General features: G+C 53.4%; 1 protein-coding gene across 21 annotated transcripts in view; it reads left to right on the forward strand.

The window, feature by feature from the left end:
• Positions 1–19859, forward strand: part of CACNA1G (calcium voltage-gated channel subunit alpha1 G) — a 154771-nt gene that overhangs the window by 52659 nt on the left and 82253 nt on the right. For 20 of the 21 annotated variants that reach the window (XM_074608085.1, XM_074608089.1, XM_074608092.1 and 17 more), the window contains exons 4-10: positions 7066–7163; positions 9189–9348; positions 11479–11770; positions 12285–12377; positions 14056–14890; positions 14980–15024; positions 16413–16777. In XM_074608085.1, coding sequence (XP_074464186.1) covers positions 7066–7163; positions 9189–9348; positions 11479–11770; positions 12285–12377; positions 14056–14890; positions 14980–15024; positions 16413–16777 — 1888 coding nt within the window. The remainder of the gene's footprint in view (positions 1–7065; positions 7164–9188; positions 9349–11478; positions 11771–12284; positions 12378–14055; positions 14891–14979; positions 15025–16412; positions 16778–19859) is intronic. The other variant, XM_074608102.1, reaches the window with a different exon arrangement.

Raw genomic sequence — 19859 nt, forward strand, 5'->3', positions numbered from 1 at the left:
CTGTCCAGACCAATCTCATGAGCTCATGGAGAGTAAATGACTTCTTTGTGACAATGTAATGCAATTAGCGCTAATTGTAGAGTGTGTAATGTCTGCAACACATCTCTGTAATTACAGTAAAACTTGCTGGAGATGAGAATAGCGCTGTATTATCAAAACTCAGCTTAGTGAAACATGGCTTTGGCTGTAGGTTATGGAGTTACATGGGGAAAAGGGAAGGGAAAAAAAAGTGATGAATGACATAATTATGTTGTGTTATTTTAAAGAGGAGGATTTGGGGAGTTAGCTTTTAAGAGAACACTTGAAGGTTAACGGGCATTGCAAGGCAGCTCTCACCCTCTAAAGACGATTCAATACGATTTCGACCTCTCCCGGCACAAGACGCAGATGTATCGAGGATGAATGCTTGTTTACATCCCAAAATATGCAGAGTCATTTACAGTTTAGTGTTGGCCGAGGCTCATGCTGGTGAACCGGAGCTGTGGGATGGAGATGTGCTGCTCCGGGACCCAGCACCCGCTCTGCCTCCTCCTCCTCGGGGCAGGGACCTCTTCTCCGGTCAGTCTGCAGGAAGGGGATAGCCATGGGTTGAGATCTACCTGCTCCTCAACTGGAGCCGTCCCCATCCCCAGCGGCGCTATTGCAGTCCCACCAGCTTGCTTTGACAAGAAGGCCAATGGCCCAAAAAGGCCAATGGCATCCTGGGGGGCATCAAGAAGAGTGTGGCCAGCAGGTGGAGGGAGGTCATCCTCCCCCTCTGCTCTGCCCTGGGGAGGCCACATCTGGAGTGCTGTGTCCAGTGCTGGGCTCCCCGGTTCAAGAAGGACAGGGAACTGCTGGAGAGGGTGCAGCAAAGGGCTACCAAGATGGTGAGGGGACTGGAACACCTCTCCCATGAAGAAAGGCTGAGGGATCTGGGTCTTTTTAGTCTGGAAAAAAGACAACTGAGACATCTTATCAACAATTATAAATACTTGAGGGTGGGTGTCAGGAGGATGGGGCCAGGCTCTTTTCAGTGGTGCCTGGGGACAGGTCAAGAGGTAATGGGCACAAACTTGAGCATAGGAAGTTCCACCTAAACATGAGGAGGAACTTCTTGCCTGTGAGGGTGGCAGAGCCCTGGCACAGGCTGCCCAGAGAGGTGGTGGAGTCTCCGTCTCTGGAGACATCCCAAACCCGCCTGGACGCGTTCCTGTGCCACCTGCTCTGGGTGACCCTGCTCTGGTGGGGGGGTTGGACTGGGTGATATCCAGAGGTCCCTTCCAACCCCGGCCATTCTGTGATTCTGGCCAGATGAGGACTTCCCTGAACCTCTGCATCCCTGTGGATCGAGTTGTGCTTTAAACCATCCTCATCAGGAAAAAAAACAACCCCAAAACAATGGTTAATTGTTTTCCCAAGAGAGAGGCTTTAAATCGGGGTGTAATTTGGTACAATGAGAGCTTACAGGGTTTCTCTCTGCCTTCTTTAGAGGCAGGGTCGCACAGGGCTCCGGCTCCGTGCCTGCGCTCCCGGTCCCCTCCGCGCGGGGCTGTGCATCATCCCCTGTTTGGGTTGTGTGCGTCTGCTCTTACTCCGGGCTCCGGCAGTTGTTTGGCCAAGTCTGCGGAGTCCTGTTTGTGCTTTGCTCGTTGGAACCGTAACGGGCCTCTTAAAAGACTTTGTAGGAAAGTTAAACACTTCTGGAATATTTTGCTTACGGTTTGAGACGAACCGGGGCTGGAGGTGGTTGGCAGGCTGCTGTCTTCAGGAACAGAGACACCGTTTCTTTTTCGCTTTGCTTCCTGAACACTTCTTCTAATGTTATCGTTTTTTTTCTCCTTCTGTTGAGGGCTGTATTAAAGAGTTAGCTCTGCTGAAGCCTTCATAAACAACCCTTAAGGATGTCTTGCTCCCTCCTGGTTTTGAGTGCTGAATTTCAGGGATGAAATATGCTGCAGGAAGCCTTGCTGTATTCTTAGATAACAGGAGAGAAAGGGACGCTGCAGTCCCCCGCTCCATCCCTGCTCCGTCTAAACCTGGACGGTTTCTGAAAAGCTCTTTAGCTCAGAAATTGGGATAAGGCGATGCTGCCAGACAGGTCTCGGCGGGGAGCGGTGATGCTGTGGCTGCAGGGTTCCTGCTGGGTGCTTTGGGTGAAGCTTCCAGCATGTGGCCTTCACCTCAAAGCCCGGTTGGCTTCACAAGCAGACAGGGCTCCCCTGAAGGGCGCTTTGGCTGTACGGGGCTGATCAAGGGGCTGTTTCAGCTCCCCGGTTCAGAGACAGGGAAGAAAGAGCTGACATGGGGCTGCCCACGGGAGTCCCTGCTGCAGCCTCCCGCTGCGGCTGCGGGCAAAGGCTGTTCTTTCCCCATGTGTTAGTCCCTTCATCCCTTAAAAAAAAAAAAAAAAAAAAAAAAAAGATAAAATAACAGAGAGGCAGGGATGAATGTTGCTTTTTCATCCTCTCCGCCTGCCTGTATTGATCGCACCGAGGAGCAGCACCTTGGAGACGTGGCTGCGTGGTGCCCTCTGCGCTGGCCGGGCACCCTGAGCGCCGGGGGGTAATTGCCCGTGTAAGTGGCCGATTTGCACACGCAATTACCCAATGTGCAATCACAGCCGCAGCCCCTTTGGGCCGCAGTGAGAGCTGCGCCAAACCCTCTCCCAGCAGCCTGCCCCTCTCCGGTGCTTCCCGGGATGGATGCGAGTGACCTGGAAGCCGGGAGCCTCCTCCCGGTGCCCCTCTGCGTCCTGGCTGATCCTGAATTAGGTGCCCTTTGCTCTGAGCAGAAGTGGCAGAACCACAAAAAGCCGCTACTCGTGATCGCAGACTTCTGGGGGTTCAAAATCTGGGGTCGAGCTTTGCAATTTGATACTTGAAATGACTTCTGGGAGGATGAAGAGCAGCCGAGACCTGGGGCTGCTGGAGCTGCTCTCTGCTCCGTGCTGCCTTTCCGCAGCCTTTGCAACCTTCCAAGCAGAGCATCCCGAGCGAGCCACGGCCCTGACTCACAGAAACCTGCCGGCTAAAAGAAACCCCTCTGTAGCCTCCCTTGCAGCCCAGCTGACTCAAACCCACCTGTGAAAAGCCTTGGTTTTTTGAAGTTTTAGGCCTTTTTTTAAAAAGAATTATTTAATTTCTTTCGGTTCTTCAGCTGAACTTGCTGCTGCTTCAAGAGCCTCATTAGTCAAGTGTCCTGGCTGGGACACACGGTGTGGCTGGATCCAGCGGGCTGCAGAGTTCACGCTCCCTCCGCTGCTATTCTTTTTATTCCGTGCAGCTTGATTAAAAAGAGTATTTTTAAAATTAAGCAACACCCCCGCGAACGTGGTGAGACTCGTGAGGCTTAAAAATCAAAAGCGGAGCACGGCAAAGGCGGCGAGGGCCAGGAGGAAATTTCATCCTAGCTTTCTGAAGATACAGTGCCGCCTAAATAATTTCCCCTTCTCTTTTCCAGCACCGATGGCTTAATATCAGCCACTGATTGCTGCGCTTTGTAGATAAAGCGTGCCTGGATGCCCAGTTTTGGAAACCTTTTAACGCTGAATAAATCTGAGCCTATCTCTTGCCGGCAGGGAGCGGCGGCTCTGCCTCTGCGGGAGAGGGGTGGGCAGCTCCCGGCGATGCTGAGGGTTCCTTGGTCACGTCCCCTGGCTGTACGGCACCCCCGGCACCCAGCTGCGATAGGGGAGAGCCTGAGTTTTCCTTGGAAAGTGCCCTCGGCTCAAGGTCTGTGTCTCAGATAGGTTTTCCCACCATCTTCTGCTTCCTGAGCAGGAGTGATCCCAGGGATGGGAGCGGAGGCAGGGCTACGGGCAGGGTGGGTCAGAGGGGTGGTGCCGGGTATGTGTGGAAAGGGCTTTGCCGGCATTTCTGTGCTCTGTTAGAGGCTCGCTGGGTGAGAAGAGCCCCTTCAGCCCCCTCCTGTCCCCTCCAGAGCTCCTGAGCATCACTTTGGCGAGCCCTCGGCTGCAGGCAGGGGCGCTGCCTCACGCTGTGCTTACGAGATCCTTCCCAAGGCTTTGGGTTTTACATGAAAAAAAACCCCCGCATGCTCCGAGTCTCGCTGTCTCTGGGCAGAACAGGAATGAATTTCAGCTGCCCGGTCCATCCTGAGCCATCCCTCGTGTCTGTCTGTCTGCCGAGTCCCGGGAGTTTTCCTGCTGGAGGAGTGTTTGCCAAAGGTTTGCATCAGTTCTCTCTCTGCATCCCACCACCAGCCCGTTGGACGTCTGGCTTTGCAGATGCTCTGCTTTTATTCTTAGAAAGTCCTAAATATTTCCGCTTTCCTTCTGAATAACTCCAGCGATCGGGGGTTGCTGATCACTCCGGCGAGTCTCAGCATTTGCTATAAATCCATCCTATTTAATGCTGAGTATTTTTCCCAGCCTTTCACTTGGCTGGGTACCCGGGTCCGTGGCGGAGGCGCTGACAGGCATCGCGCTTTCCCGTTTGAACAGAAATGACATTTGAGTTGAAGCTTCATCGGGGACTTTTTACACTGCAGATTTTCAGTGCGTAAATGTTATATATGCTGGTAAATGCACCTGTCACCTTGCCAGTTGGTGACATCCTGACATTCGCTCTCCCGGGGTATCTCCCCTTGCCAGGGACGTGGATTGATTCCTCCCGCGCATCCCCTTGCCTTGGGAAGCGACCTTAGAGCTGGGGAGTGGTGGGCTTCTCCTTGGACTTGCTCTTTAGTCATTGATTATTTTTTTTTTTTACCCACCTTTTTTTTCCTCCTCCAACGCTGGCTTCTCTCGAGGCTCTGGAGCTGTTAGTTATCAGCAGCGCGTGGATGCTGTCGGCTGGGGCTGGGGCTGAGCTGGCGGTGCTGGAACGCTGGTGCTGGTAGCAGCGTCCGGCAGCAGAGGTGTAGGAGAAGCACCTACCTGCTCTTGGTCTTGGGGTTCAAGACTTTGCTCAGGCTGGTGGGCTGTTGTTTGGTTGGTTTTTTTAAGTTTGGCGTTATAATTGTTCTTTAATATGTTAAATCTAAACGCGTTTTCCAACGTGCCCTTTGCAGATTACAAGCACACACGCAGCTCGGGAAGTGAGTCTCGGAGCTGTCATTAATCAGAAGATGATTTGTCTTGGTGCAAATAACCATATGCTGCTCTGAATTTTGCTGGTAGCCTCTGTTTTAATAATGGATGAAAGAAAAGCTGTATGTTTGACGTGGGCTTTTTACCCGAATCCTGCAAACCGTACAAAAATCTCATTTTCAAACAACAAGTGAAACTCGAGAACCATTAAAGTCCAGGGAAATTGTTGCTCCTCTCCTTACTGCAGCCAAAGCTCACCCTGTGCGGTGGGTCCTGGGCACCGAGGAAGGTTTTGTCACTGGGGCCAGGTGGGCTTTCATGGACACGCTGCCTTCCTCGCTGGTCAGAGGATGAGGACAAACTCACAGCATCCACGGGTGTCCGTCCAACGTTCGTGTTCTGGGACTGCCCCATGGCTGTGGGTGTCAGCTAAATACAGAGGAATATGTTGAGGTCATTTTGATGTTAGTTATGGTTTGGTCATCACCATCCTCATTAGAGCCTACCGAGAGAAATGGGATAAAGTGTCACTGCATCGAGTGTGGAGTTGTGTATCTGGGGGATAGAGGGAGAAAGTCTTCTCCACTCCGGGTGCTCCTCACCCCTGACGGCCTGGATGGAGGAGAGTGGCTTTGGCTGATCCCAGCAAGAGCAGAAACCTCCAGCATGCTGCAGCCACGGCAAAGCTAACCCCGTGCTGATGAATCCTGCAGGATTTCCAGTGGGGAGGGAGGGGGTAGCACTGATGCCTTTGTGCAAGGTGCCGGCAAAGTCTCCTCCAGGAGTTTGACATCTAATCAGGTACAATTAATTCAGGCCAGGGCAGGTGTGGAGAAAGGCTGTGATGGGGAAGCAGAGAGCCCGTCTGCGAGATGGGGCTCAAAGAGCTTGGTTTGTTTGGCTTTGCAAAATCAAGGCTGAGAGGAGATGCGATTTGTCCTCTGTAAATACATTGGGTGAGTAAACACCAGGGACAAAGAGCTATAGAAGCTACTTAAAAGACAGCACTGGCATAAGAACAAATGGATACGAGCTTGTCCTGAATAAATTCAGGCTGGAGGTTAGGCTTCCAACCACCCAACTAGCTTTAAGACGGAACTTGATAATTTTCGGAAGAGATTAATATCCTGTAGCTGCCTGCGGGAGCCGGGCTGTGCGAGAGCCTCGTGGTCCTCTTCCTTGCCTTTGCCTGGCTCTGCCTCTTCAGGAATGCTTTTGGGCAGAGCTCTCGTGTTTTCCAGCTGGAGAGCAAAGTCCTGGTGGTGAGGAGACTGATGGCCCCGCCATGCTTGAGCCAAGGTGCCATGGGCAGAGCGCATCGGTGCTGGGGTCCCCGGGGACTTGCAGCAGTCCAAGAGCAGCCTCAGACTGACTCACGTGAAGGTCGCGCCTCGGTGTCCTGAGCTGTGAAATAACCCCATCAGGCACAGTGTAGGAGGTTCCTTGGTCCGTGTTTACCCCACTGGCTGTCTACAAGTGTCATCAGCTTCAATTTGTGTGCTGGCCCATCCGCCTGAGCCCCCCCGGCGATGATCTCTGCTGGGCAGAGCTGGCATAGCTCAGTGTCCCGGGCTGAGCACCTCCTGTGCCCTGCGGAAAGGCTCTGCGCCAGGGGATGCTCCTCTGCTTTTCAGGGTTTTGGTGGTGCTCAGCACAGCACACCCAGATTCGTTAGAGTTATCCCTACAATTTCGTTAAAAACAGGGATGTGTCCAGGAAATCGCTCTCCTGGAGCATGCAGGGACTTTGAGAAGCTTCTGCCCTGGATCTGTACAAAAACAGTAACCAAAGCAGATAAAAGAGAGAAGGTCCATGGCTGTGTGAGCTGGTGTATCATGTTCTCGCTCGTTGACTTTATTCTGATACTCAAACAACCCTTAATTAATTCCTCTGGCAAACTTTCCTGATGGGAGAGATGCGGTAACAAGTCCCCCTGTGAGCGGTTGGCATATAATGTTTGATTTATAATGTTTGATAATCTAACATTTCTCCAGAAGATCCTTGACGCTGCTCCGCGTTCGTGTCTTTCGCAGGATGCTGGAGTACTCCCTGGACCTGCAGAACGTCAGCTTCTCAGCGGTCCGCACCGTCCGCGTCCTGCGGCCGCTCAGGGCCATTAACAGGGTCCCTAGTAAGTCGGATTCTTATTCCTGCCAGTTGGTGCAAGTTCTTTATATCCGTGCCCCAAACATGGAAGAGCAAACACAGATGCTTCCCATTGCAGCTCAAGCGTTCACCCAAGCCTGGTAGCGTGTGGTCCTACCACCACTCTCTGGTTTCCAGTGCCTGGAAATACCAGATACGACCTTAAATGAAATTCCTTTTAACACCTGTGGGATCAGAGATGAGCCACCAGTCAATAAGATATCCACGACTGTCTTCAGTTGCCTTTCTTTCTCATCTGAAGAGGGTCTTAGGAGGCTGCTAATGTGAAGGGATGGAGGTGATAGGCATGGACTGAGCCAACAGCCTTTGCCAGGCAGGACAGGCAGAGGCGTCTGAGCCACGCTGCTCCCACTCTCCCTGTGCTGCCCCATCCTTTCGTGGAGAAATTGGGGTGAGGAAATCTTGTGCCCGGAGACAGCTCCCCGGGAGGTGCTGAGGAGCTTCCTCTTGGAGCATCTCTTGCTCTGCTCCCAGAGCTGGTGTGTACAGCAGCAATCCCCAGCGCCTCCAAAGCAAGCCTGGGTGGTGGCTGTTCAGCCCTGGTTTATCAGGTCACGCGTGAGGATCTCAGACCCCCCCTTGAACAGCAGCGGGTGGCATTGCCTGCTCCTGCAGGGCGGCAGGCGACGGCAATCCAGCCCTGAGCTCCGTCCCTCTCGCACGCTGTACGAATCGGGTGGGTTCAGCATAAGTACAACTGCATCAGAAACCTTGGTGCTACAATCCTGGGTATTGAATCCAGCGTTGTTGTAGCCAAATTAAATGCAAGTCTGAACTCCGCTACCTGAACAAGCCCAATGCCTTGACAAGAACTAATCAGCTTCAGTTCTGTCTGCCGATGCTGGAGGTGCCTGGGCTCTATTTATTTTTCTGGTCCCGACCCTTGAACTTTATCTGGCTTTGCTGCTGGTGTTGCTGCTGTTTCAATAGTTACAGCAGCTTCAGAATCCTGTTTACAGTGGGTTTTTTTTATCCTCGCTGCTGAACTGATGGATGACTGAATTTATCTGCCACTGTCTAACTGGGGATGTAATTCGCTTAATGTATTTTGAAATCCCGGGTAATTTATCTTGGCTTCTCTGCAACATGGTTACAATGGGGTGGAAGCGTAAGGTGGGAAAAGAAAAAAGAGTTTTGTATGATGATAAATGCAGTAACCACAGGAAGTCATTTCAGTTAATTAGGAGTTGATGCAAGGTGGTTGTTCCCCGGTAGAGGGGTAGAAGCAAAACCCTGATAGGTGACAGCATCAGGAAGAGAGAAAAAAAAAAAGTCTTCTTGAAGTATCAAAGTAAAGGGTGCAACAGTAAAGCTTTCTTTAAATGAAAATCAATATAAGCGAGTGAGAGAATGCAGAAGATGGGGAAGGAAGGAGAGCGAGAGATGAGCAGAATATTACAGAGACGTCAGATGAAATCAATTTTTTTGTGTGTAAATGTCAAGTTGAAGTCACCATCAATTTGTCTTTGTTACAGAACTGGCCGTTCCTGAGCTTGCGAGAATTAACTGCCAGAGAGAGTCCTGTATTTTAAGGAAGAGAGGGGATTTAGGGTAGATGAGGGGAATTACGAAGGGAAGGGAATTTTAATATATAGAGTGGGGAAAGAAATACGTCTGAGCAAGGAAGAACATCAGAGTTTGGTCTGAGGGAAGAAAGGAGACATATAATTGCTAGAAAACTTTAGGAGGAGAAGAGACCTTGAGATGGGGAGTGGAGGGAGGGAGAGGAGAAGGGAAGGAAGGTCGTGTGCCCGGGAGCAGGGCTTGGATGAAGGGGGTGTCCCAGGGGCTGTGGGGGGAAACCAGAGGGGACTGGGGAGCTGCGGGTGTTTGCAAGCCATGTGTGGGTGACAAGGATGGCGGATGGGAAGGCAGCGGCTGTCAGTGGAAAGAGAGGTGTGGATGGAAAGGAAGAGGTCAGGAGGACATAGCTGGAATAAGAAAATTCCTGGACTTTTCCTCGTTGCTAACCTCTTCCTCTTCTCCTCAGGTATGCGCATCCTGGTGACGCTTCTTTTGGACACGCTGCCCATGCTGGGGAACGTCCTCCTCCTCTGCTTCTTCGTCTTCTTCATCTTCGGCATCGTGGGAGTCCAGCTGTGGGCAGGTTTGCTCAGGAACCGCTGCTTCCTCCCCGAGAACTTCAGCATGTGAGTCCGTGCAGGCAGCAGAAGTGTCTCTCGGGCGAGTCTATCCCTCCAGGAGACGAGGAGATCCTCCGTTATCCTCCTGGTCTTCTGTAAATGCTCCCTGCTCCTAAATGTCACCACAACTCCTGCCCAGGCACACACGGCCGGACAGAGCGAGCTGTGACAATTTGCCATTCGAGTCCTGCAGGGCTGTCCTGAACCCTCAGCTGGCACTTGGGAACCTCTCTGGTTGAAAAGAGCTGCCAAAAAACCCCTGAGCGTTAGAGTTCAGGCTTTCCACATTCAGCATATCATTAACGTGTGACCTTTCCTGCGTTTGTCGAGACGTTGAGGTCTGAATCCCGTTCAGCAGCTGGTGGTGTTTCTTGGCATGGCATTTGTAGTCCCACCTAAATCCCAGGGAAAGCTGAGGGAGCTGCCATATGTTTCAGGATGTTAAAACCTTTTCAGTCTCAGAGCAAGAGATAGTCCTCCCTGTCCCAAAATGTTATTTGTCACAGATCCCTGGATTTTAAGGCCAAGAGGACTATTGTGATCAAATGGGGGTTTGTAGCGCCCAGTTTCCTGGCCAGCCAGCTTGCCAGATGTAGGAATGTTTGAACAGTGGTTGAAATATCCCTCTGTTCTGGTAGCGGTCAGCCTCTTTCAGACCAGGATTTCCATACCTGTTCTCCTACCTACCTGCTTTTTTCCACCACCTCCCTCCCTTTGAATGCTAGGAGAAGGGCCGGTGACTGCAAGACCTCGATGGCTGCTCTGCCGAGCTCTGGTGCTCCAGGCTGGTGCTTGGTTATCTGGTTGTCTTCACGTATGGCAACCACACTGCAAATAGTGCGGTGAGCCCAGAACCAGAGGAAGATGCCAACCTGACAGGCTTCTCGCTTGTTATTAGAGGTTATCAGCCGCAAAACAAAAGGCTCCGAAACTCTCTCACCTTTCCGTGGATTGCTTCCAAATGTTGACTCGGAGTTGATCTGGCTAGATCCACACCTGGAGGGAGAAGTCCTGCAAGCCCAGAGCCTCTCACTCGCACACAGCAGGATCATAGAGTTGTAGAATGGTTAGAGTTGAAAGGGACCTTGAAGATCATCTAGTTCCAACCCCAGACCAGGTTGCTCAAAGCCCCGTCCAGCCTGGCCCTGAACACTTCAAGTGACTGTGTCTAGGCTGGGTCTTGGGTCTGGAGCTGGCACGATGCACCTTTTATCCTCTCCCACGCATTTTCTAATCACCTTCCACCCCTCTTGTAGATGGTGCCCTCAAAGGGCAGTTGGGAGAGTCATTACCAGGGCACGTCTCTGTTAAGCAAATGGCAGCAGAGCAGGGGGACTGCTTCACCGCTGAGTAAATCCAGTAGAGCCACAGGTTTGGGTGCTGTTTAATTGAGCCAGAATTCCAGGGGTTTAGATAAGCTTTGGAGGGTATTAAAGGCAATTCTGCAGGAATTAACCAGGCTGAACTAGGCTTAAAAATATCTTTGCAAGCTTTAGTGGGAGTCCTGGCAGCGTTAAGGAGATAGCTGTGTGCAGAGCTAGAAGCCAGTTTCTGGCTGGCCATGGGTTGTTTCATCTCCCTGAAGAGTGTTTCCGCCTGGTTTGCTGTGGTAAAGGCACCCTCAGAGGGAATTTAGAGCTTATCTACGGGCTGAATGGGCGCTGTGAAATGCAGATGAAGGCCCTGTCTCTGGTTTTTAGGAAGCTTGGGAGGTCCTTGTGCGTAGAGTCTCCGCAAGCCATTCTCGGCATCTCCAGGAGAACAGGAGATACGGGAGCTTAAACTGACTGATTTCCATCTTACTGCAGCAAAGGCATTTCAGAGAAGCCCTGCTGGGCTGAATCCTGCTCCTAGTCCCCTAAAGTCAAGGCTGGAGCACTTCCAGGTGGAGTTACTCTTAGCAACGTCATCAGGAGGGTTGCTGAGTGGCTGAGTGCACTGCCTCAGTTTCCCAAAACCCAGTTAGGGACATCATCTCACCCAGTGGGGCTGCAGAAAGTCCAAGGGGGGATCCCTTTTAAAAACATAGCTTTAAGATCCAGAATAACAGCTGTCAGTCTTTGCTGTTACAGTTGTTACCTTGCCACACTGCCTGCAGTCGGTGTGCAAACCCCAGCCCTGTCTGGACTCTTTCAGCCCCTACACGGTGGATTTGGAGCGATACTACCAGACAGAGAACGAAGACGAGAACCCTTTCATCTGCTCCCAGCCCCGGGAGAATGGGATGCGCTACTGCCGCAGTATCCCAACGCGGAGGGAAGAGGGTCTCGAGTGCACCCTGGATTATTATTCCTACAACGACACCACCAACACCTCCTGTGTCAACTGGAACCAGTATTACACCAACTGCTCTGCCGGGGAGCACAACCCCTTCAAGGGAGCCATCAACTTCGATAACATTGGCTACGCCTGGATCGCGATATTTCAGGTGAGCTCTGGCTGCAAACCGTTACACGGTGGGCGAACGGCCAGTTGTGCCACCCGACATGTTCCCAGTCACGCTCCTGGGGGCTACTTTGCACCAGCAAGCACTTATACAGTAGCGCAGGGGTGCTCAACGTGTCAGGGATGCGATTTGATGCCTTCTTTGAAGATGCCTCTGACTCATGTGCAGGGACAAAACCCCAGTCTCCAAACCCTGTGTGTGTGCAGTGAGACCGTCCTGATGTGGAGCAGAGCCTGGAGACTGCTCTTCCCTCTGCAAAATGCTGTAGTTGTAGTGGGCCTTAGGTCCAGCTGGAAAAGAAGGGCTGGATTCAGCCTGGGCAGCTGGCAACGTGGCTATTGGCATTGGTGGGAGCAAGATTTGGCTCCTCAGTGTCTTGTACTGCACCAAGACCCGCTCTGAGGTGACGGAAATGACCAGTCAGGAGAAACGTTGCTTGTGCACTTGGTGTTGTAACAGCCTTGATGGGTTCATTTTCCCTTCCTATCTCCACCAGGTCATCACACTGGAAGGCTGGGTGGACATCATGTACTTTGTCATGGATGCACACTCCTTCTACAACTTCATCTACTTCATCCTCCTGATCATTGTGAGTGGCTGCAGGGGAACGTGGGGGACCTCCTGGCTTTTGGAGAAGGCAGAGTGGAATGATGCGGAGGAACAGGGCAGAAGAGGGCAGAGTGGAGTGACCCAGAAGAACAGGGCAGATAATACAGTGAATATAAAAGCTGAGGTAGAAACCAGCCTGCGGAAGGCACACGGCTTCAACACGGCATTGTATTGCAGCTGCATATTGCTGCAAACCTGAAGAAAGGAAAGAACGATGTGCTTAAGCTATGGTAGATACACTCCTGTTGCTGCTGCTGCTACTGCTTCTTTCCTTGTGCCTCCAAGGTCCTCTCTTTTAGTTGCCACCTTGAATTTAAGAGTAAAAGTAGGCAAATTTCCCCCGGTCAAGTTTTGCGCTCTGGAAGGGGAGGGGGCTACCCAGAAATTCCCCCATATCGAAGAACCCATCTGGCTGGGTCCTTGGCGCAGAGGGGACATTTCAGGAAAACAGTCCCAAACTTCAGAGAGCACATTAAGAAAGGAGGGAAGAGATTATTGCCCACAGCCCACCCACACTTCACAGCATCATCCGAGACCACCCACAAAGGAGCCAACAAAGAGTTTTTGTGGGGTGGGCTCCATGATGGGCTTCATCTATGCAAGCAGAATTGTCTACCGTGACTGGCTGAGCTCGTTGTCTAGACTCCCTTTATCGTCAAGGGAGAAAAATAGGTGCTTTAAGGGGGTGATTCATCTCCTCCGAAGGTAGACATCCAAAATAAATTAGATGCATTGCAGACTTGATGTGGCTATTTCTCTCTTGACTCTAAAGGATCATTAGGTGCCTCACTCAGATGTAACTGAGATAAGTGAGATGAGTCCCTTTCTTGCTGTCTAATTGAACTAAGTCCAGCAAAATAGCTGCACGTTGCCCATTAGGCCATTGTGGGGATTTCTGCTCATCTTCAAACCAGGACTCAAACCCTGATGAGAAGGTAGGAGGTCGTTTAGTCCATGATGACTTTTTCTAGTTCATCTATTAGCTTCCCAGAAAAAGAAACAATATCTTGCTCTCAGCATCCCCAAAATGACGGAGAGGAGGGGCAAGCAGTACTTTTCCAGATGCCATGTGAGTAACATTAGCAGCGTGTGATAGCCCGTTAGCACGTCAGTAATTCTCTGTGATCCAGGCTGGGCTCTGCAGAAGGCAGAACCTCATGAAACCCTGGTTGGAAATAAAATCTCCAAGCTGTGGGTACAGACTGCTGATGCCCTTGCGTAACAGTCACCCGCAAATCCCGTTAGCAGGGGAAAGGGATCTGCTCGCAAGCTGCCCACACACTGCCAGAAAAAACGCGCCTATCAGGAAGACTCAGTGCATTCAGCGTAATGCCGCTAATTGTGATAATTACAACCGCTGTCTGCGGAGAGAGAAAAACACCATCTTAAAAGAGCAAAAGCTTTTTGTCAAAATAATCTTCTCTCGTCTTTGATCTCTGATGTCCTCGGTGGAGCACTGGCGTGGGAGTCCCCGGGGCAGGGGCTCGGGGGGTGAGTCAGCCCCTCCACCATCCCGGCCGGTGGTCCCCGCTGGGTGACGCAGGGGATGGGGCTGGATGGGGTTTGCCCCCGGCTCCTTGAGCCAGGGTGTGGGGTGAGGCAGGGCTATGGGGTGGGCACGGCCACCCCGAGGTGGCTCATGGCTCTCGTCCCCTTAGGTGGGCTCCTTCTTCATGATCAACCTCTGCCTGGTGGTGATAGCAACGCAGTTCTCCGAGACGAAGCAGCGCGAGAGCCAGCTGATGAAGGAGCAGCGGGTACGCTACCTGTCCAACGCCAGCACCCTCGCCAGCTTTTCTGAGCCAGGCAGCTGCTACGACGAACTCCTCAAGTACTTGGTTTACATTGCCCGTAAAGGCAGCAAGCAGCTTGTGGAGGTCTACCGGGTGGCAGGCGTGAGGATGGGCTTCCTCACCAGCCCCACGAGCAAGGCGGGGGCCGACCGGCACGCCAGGAAGCACCGGAGCAGGAAGAGGTCCTCCGTGCACCACCTCATCCACCACCATCACCACCACCACCACCACTATCACCTAGGCAATGGGAACTTGCGGGCACCCCGCGCCAGCCCGGAGATCAGCGATGTGGAGACCAGCTCTCTCCACAACGGGACCAACCGGCTGATGCTCCCCCCCTCAACACCGAACCCCCATGGGGCCCCCAGCGCCGCTCCCAGCAACACTGAGTCCGTCCACAGCATCTACCACGCCGACTGCCACTTTGAGCCGGTGCGCTGCCGGTCGTCCCTCCCACAGCCGGGCCTCAGCTTGCCGAGCCCAGAGGGCATCCCCAAGAACATTGTGGGTGCCAAAGTGTACCCCACGGTGCACCCCACGGTGCACCCCACGGTGCACCCCAGTCCCTCCCACGAGATGCTGAAGGAGAAGAACCTGGGGGAGGCGGCCGTTGGTGCCGGGAGCAGCACCTTGACGAGCCTCAACATCCCTCCCGGGCCGTACAGCACCATGCACAAGCTGCTGGAGACGCAGAGCACGGGTGAGCCTGGGGCTGGGTGTCGGTCGAGGGGGGGCCTTGCAGAAACACAAGCTACGACCTGATTTCTTTCTCTTTCTGAATCTTTGCAGGGTTCTTTTCAGTCCACGTTACGGAGAAAGGTGATAGCTTTCCAGGTGAGGCCAACATGGATCTTCTGACCTAATGTGTCTTATAGCCAAAACCAGCAGAGAGGTTTCAACCTCCCAACTTCATACTTGCAGGAATCTGAGGGAAATAAATGTTTTCAATGAACTCATTTTCTTTCCCGTCCCCATCTCCCCTCGAAACCGATTTATTCTGCAATTACAGGGAACACTCCCCAAATCCCTGCGCTCCCCAGACCAGCTAGAGCAGGGCTCAGTGACACTGAGCCGAGCTGGCGCCCAGCCTGGCCGCTTCCAAACGGCCACGTCCCTTCCTCACTGGAACGCAGCGGTGGGAGGTGTCAGCGTTGCCCACCGCTTGCTGCAGAGCTCGGGGGTGGACACCTTCCAGATCTGAGTCCCAGCACATCCCCGAGCACTGTGTAGCTCCCGTGGGGAGCTATGGGATGTGAGGCTCGGGGAGGCAGAGTGGCTGCTTGGCACAAGTGCTCAGTGGCAATTGCAGATGCCAAGTATTAAAAATCCATGATTTGCTCAGGAAGCCCGTAACAGAGCCAGGCGCTGAGTGCAGCTGTCCTGGATTGGGGGTTTCATACCTTCACCGCAAGATGCTCTTTCCCCCCTCCACATCCTGAGGTTTGGGAGCTCGGGCCAGTCTAGTCCAAACCTTCTCAGCCTCCAAGGAACGTTTCTGGCCAAGCTTTCCCAGGCGGTCAATGCCTTTTCAACTCCATCGCAGTGGCATTGACCTTTCCAGCCAGGAGCTGTGCCGGGAAGAGACCAAGTCCTGCCCCCGAGCTGCCGAAAGACTGCATACGTGGAGCTGGGCTCTGAGTTGGTTTAGCGCTGGGTTTTTATTTGTGCTGCTGCTTGCTGCTGAGCGTGAGTCAGGAGGGTGCTTTGCAGATGGCCTCTCCCCTTGCAGCCAGCTGGTGGGGTTTTGGGGGAATATCCCGCTGGTATTGTCACCCGGGAGCCACCTGGCAGCTGGGAGCTGCCGTTGAGGGCAGCGCCTGGAGGGGGAAGCTGGTGATTCCGGAGCATCAGGAAACAGCAGGAGCAGGGAAGGAGGCTGCTGGCGGCTGCGCTTCCCATAATTACAGCCTGGAGCCTGCCAGGGTCAGGGGAGCCGATTGCTTTCTCCTAGGCGAAATGGCCAGTGGTATAGTGAGGTGGGCTAGGGGTCCTGGGCTGTTCGCAGTGGACCAGTGGGCTTTGTAAACGGGGAGAAGGTGCTGGGGAAGCCCAGGTTTTCGTAGGGCTCTTTAACCCAGCAGGAGTCCTTTTCTCCTTAGGAAATGCCTGTTGTAGCAAAGGGCGACAGCTTGGTGCTAACGGGGATGGGGCGTTGTTCCCGTGGCGGCCCGCAGCCCCCTCTGTCCCGCCTGACGGGCTGCCCTTCCCCGCTGGTGTTTCAGGTCCCTGCCAAAGCTCCTGCAAGATCTCCAGCCCCTGCACCAAGCTGGACGACGGCTCCTGCAACCCCGAGAGCTGCCCTTACTGCCTCAAGGCGCTGGCGAGCGAGGCTGAGCTGTCGGACAACGAGACGGCCGACTCGGACAGCGAGGGCGTCTACGAGTTCACGCAGGACGCCCACTACAGCGACCAGCGGGACCCGCAGCGGGGCAGAGCCCGGGCCAGGAGAGCGAGCCGGGTGCTGGACTTCTGGCACGTGGTGTGCGAGACCTTCCGGAAAATCGTGGACAGCAAATATTTTGGCCGTGGGATCATGGTGGCCATTCTCATCAACACGCTCAGCATGGGGATCGAGTACCACGAGCAGGTGAGTGCCCGCCCGGCACAGGGGGGATGCTGGAGGTGTTACAGGTCCGAATTTGGCCGCCGGTGGGATGGTTTGGGGTGAGAGGCATTGGGGTGCTGTAGGAAGGGTACCGAGACGGATTTTTCCCCTCTGAGCCCACTTCCAGCTTGCAGGCAGCGATCGCCCTGGCTGGGACCGGCCTGCATGGGCTCCTGCATCCCAGCTCCGCCAGGGATGCTCGGCACCGTGCTGAGACCACCACCACATGGGCACCACCATGCTTTGCTGGTTTCTGCGGCGTGGGGGCCAAGGAGAGGGAGCAGCCGTTTGCCGCTGGGCTCGTGGCAGCCCAGCAGGGCTAGCGGTGCTGCCGGCGGCTGCAGGCTCCGGGGTCGGTGCAGCTGCAGGCAGGGAAGTCTATTGAATTTGCAGTCCCTGGAGAGGAGGTAACAAATGCCTTTGCCTCCCCGGTGAATGCTCCAGCAACAGCACGCCGAGTCCAAAATAGACTCATCGCTGGCTATTCCTCCGCTCGATTATCTGCGTCCTTGCAGGCAAGAGGCTGCCTCTGCTCCAGCCTCTCGCGCGCTTGTCACCTAGCAGAGCGTTTCCCTATATATAGTCATTAAGAAGAGGAGTTGCCACGTTCCTCTTGAAATGTCTCCGTTAGGATGACAAGAGCTCTGCTTTTAGGGAGGCTTTTGCGCCGTCTGGTCTCACGTAGGTGCTGGTGCTGGTGGCACGCCTGGCGTGGTGCCCTCGGTCCTGCCGCAGGCATGGCGCGGCTTGGTGCACGCTTCCTTTGGATTTGGGGGGGAAGAGTTTATTAGCGGGGATGCTGACATGCTGCAAAACCTTGTTGTATACCCTTCCGATGCTCGAGGGCTCCCAGTGGCCAGCCCAGCACGGTGCTTCTCCCGGGATGCCAGACTCTCCCCTGCCAGACAGACGCGGCCACCCCTGTCCCAGCGCCAGCCTTTGCTGGGAACTCCCTTGGTCCGGAGTCGTGGCTGTTCGCTTTTCTCCCTTCCTGGCACGTTCTGTGTTTGCAGAGTCACTCGCAGTTGCACGCAGAGGTGCTTCTCCCACAGCTCCCAGTGGCAGCGGTGGTGGCTCCAAATTCCCCTGTCCTCTCGCGGCATTAATGCCTCAACGACGGAACGGCAGGGAGACGCGGCTGTGCTAAATGTGTCCCTTCCAGCCAGCGCCTTCTCCCTGACATCCTAATACAGTCTGGCTGGCTAACCGCTGTTTTCAGTACACATTAAACCGCGATGCGCTCTGAAGTCCTGCGGGTCTCACCTTTGTGTGCTGCCCTTGGTGGGAACTCTGCGGGGAAGCTTGAGTGATTCCACTTTTATTTAATAATATCGGGAAGATTGTCCCCTAAGAACCTGGGGGGAAGGTGGCTCAGGAAACCGATAAACAGTTATATTCCTCCTTTTGGCTGAGAGGTGAAAGCGGATCCGCCGTGTCTTTCCTGCCACTGTCCGAGGGGCGGATCATCAAAGCTTGTTGCCCTTTTCCAGGAGTGTCTCTGGGAGATGCTGGTGTGGGGTCCCACCGTACCTCTACCATGGGGACCGTCCCACCAGGGATGGGTGGTCAAGCAAGGTCCCATCATCAAACACCCCGAAGGCAACACAGCTCCTTAATTCTTTGGCTCAGGGGAAACAGGGCAGCGGGATGCTGGCCTCTGCCCCGGTGCGTCCCAGCAGGCAGCTGGATGGGAAGAGGCAGATTTTTGTGGTGGTTTTTGGGTAGCAAGGTGAAGGGAGCTGATAAGCGTGGGGGGACTCCAGACGCTGTGGGTGGTTGCTTTCTTTTGACGGTATTTTGAAGCTACTACTGTTCCAGATTCCTTTCTCCCAGGCATTTGGAGTGAATAGCAGAGCTTGTTTTTATTAGTTCATCTGCTCAAAGTGGCAGCAGAGAGCAGAGAGGTGTTTTTCTGTAAACTCGGGAGGCTTACAGTCTGCAGTTTCATAATCTGACAGTTATGAGAGCAGGAATTAGAGGGGAGAAATGCTGGAAAAGGCCTTTCTGGAGAGATTATAAACGCCGAAACATGTGATTTTTTCTTTTAAAAGAGCCTTTCCTGAAAGTGCAAGTGATCAACCACACCAAATTTATCTTCATTGGCTGATGTTTACAAAGACGTGAGGGGGCTTGAAGAGTACTTGACTTCGTGACTTTCTATATTAAGCTCTCTGCTTATTTAATGAATATTTACTTCTTGGGCTTTTCACATGAGGCCACCCTGGGCACACGGGGCTATATTAGGATAAATACTTTCCGGACGTGTTTTATGGTGCCATGTTAAAAGCCTTGTGTTGTTTACCAGCACCTTGTCAGAGGGGAGAGGACGCACTAACAGCTACTGTGTGAGAGGAAGGATGGGCTGGTGGTTACTTCTGCCCTCCTGTCTGCCCCCAGCAGCGTTGGGTGGGATTCAGCAGCACTGGGACCACCAGAGCATCCTGGACTTGAGAACATGAGCTGGTCAGCTGAGGTCCTTGTTGTAGCCAGGGGAGAGAAGTACACACCTCTGGAGGCTTTGTGTCTCACCTTGGGACACGCATCCTAGAGAGACCTGCTCTTCTCCATGGAAGGTGCCTAGAAGACTGAAACGGTCTTTCAGCCCCTTGCTTAATGGACTCATCAACCAGAGAAAGCCAAGTTGGGATATTTAGGATGAAAGTGGTGGTTTGAAGGCACATCAAAATGAGTGGAAATTCGGAGTGTGTTGAAAACACCGGCTCCCACCTCCTGCTGTTTGTTTGCATTCATCCATCAGTCAGCCTGGCCAGACTCAGCACCCGTGGCCAGGGGTGCTGGGTGCACATAGCAAAGGTAGTTCGTGTAGTTCGTGTCCCCAGGAGCTCACCTCCTACCTTAGGACCTTCCATCCCAAAGCTCCTCTCCATAGACCACCTTCCAGAGTTAAAGTCGTTGTCAACAAGTATTTTACCATTGTATGGCTGGGGGTTCAGGAGCTGGTTCCTCCAAGCTCCTTCTGACATGAGCTTCCTGACTTTCTCACCCGGCATCAGGTGGCTTCCAGGTGGTTCCTGTATGTGCATGAGGTGTGGGTACACCTGAC

Source organism: Larus michahellis, chromosome 14 (assembly GCF_964199755.1).
Source record: "Larus michahellis chromosome 14, bLarMic1.1, whole genome shotgun sequence".
Classification (NCBI taxonomy): Eukaryota; Metazoa; Chordata; class Aves; order Charadriiformes; family Laridae; genus Larus; species Larus michahellis.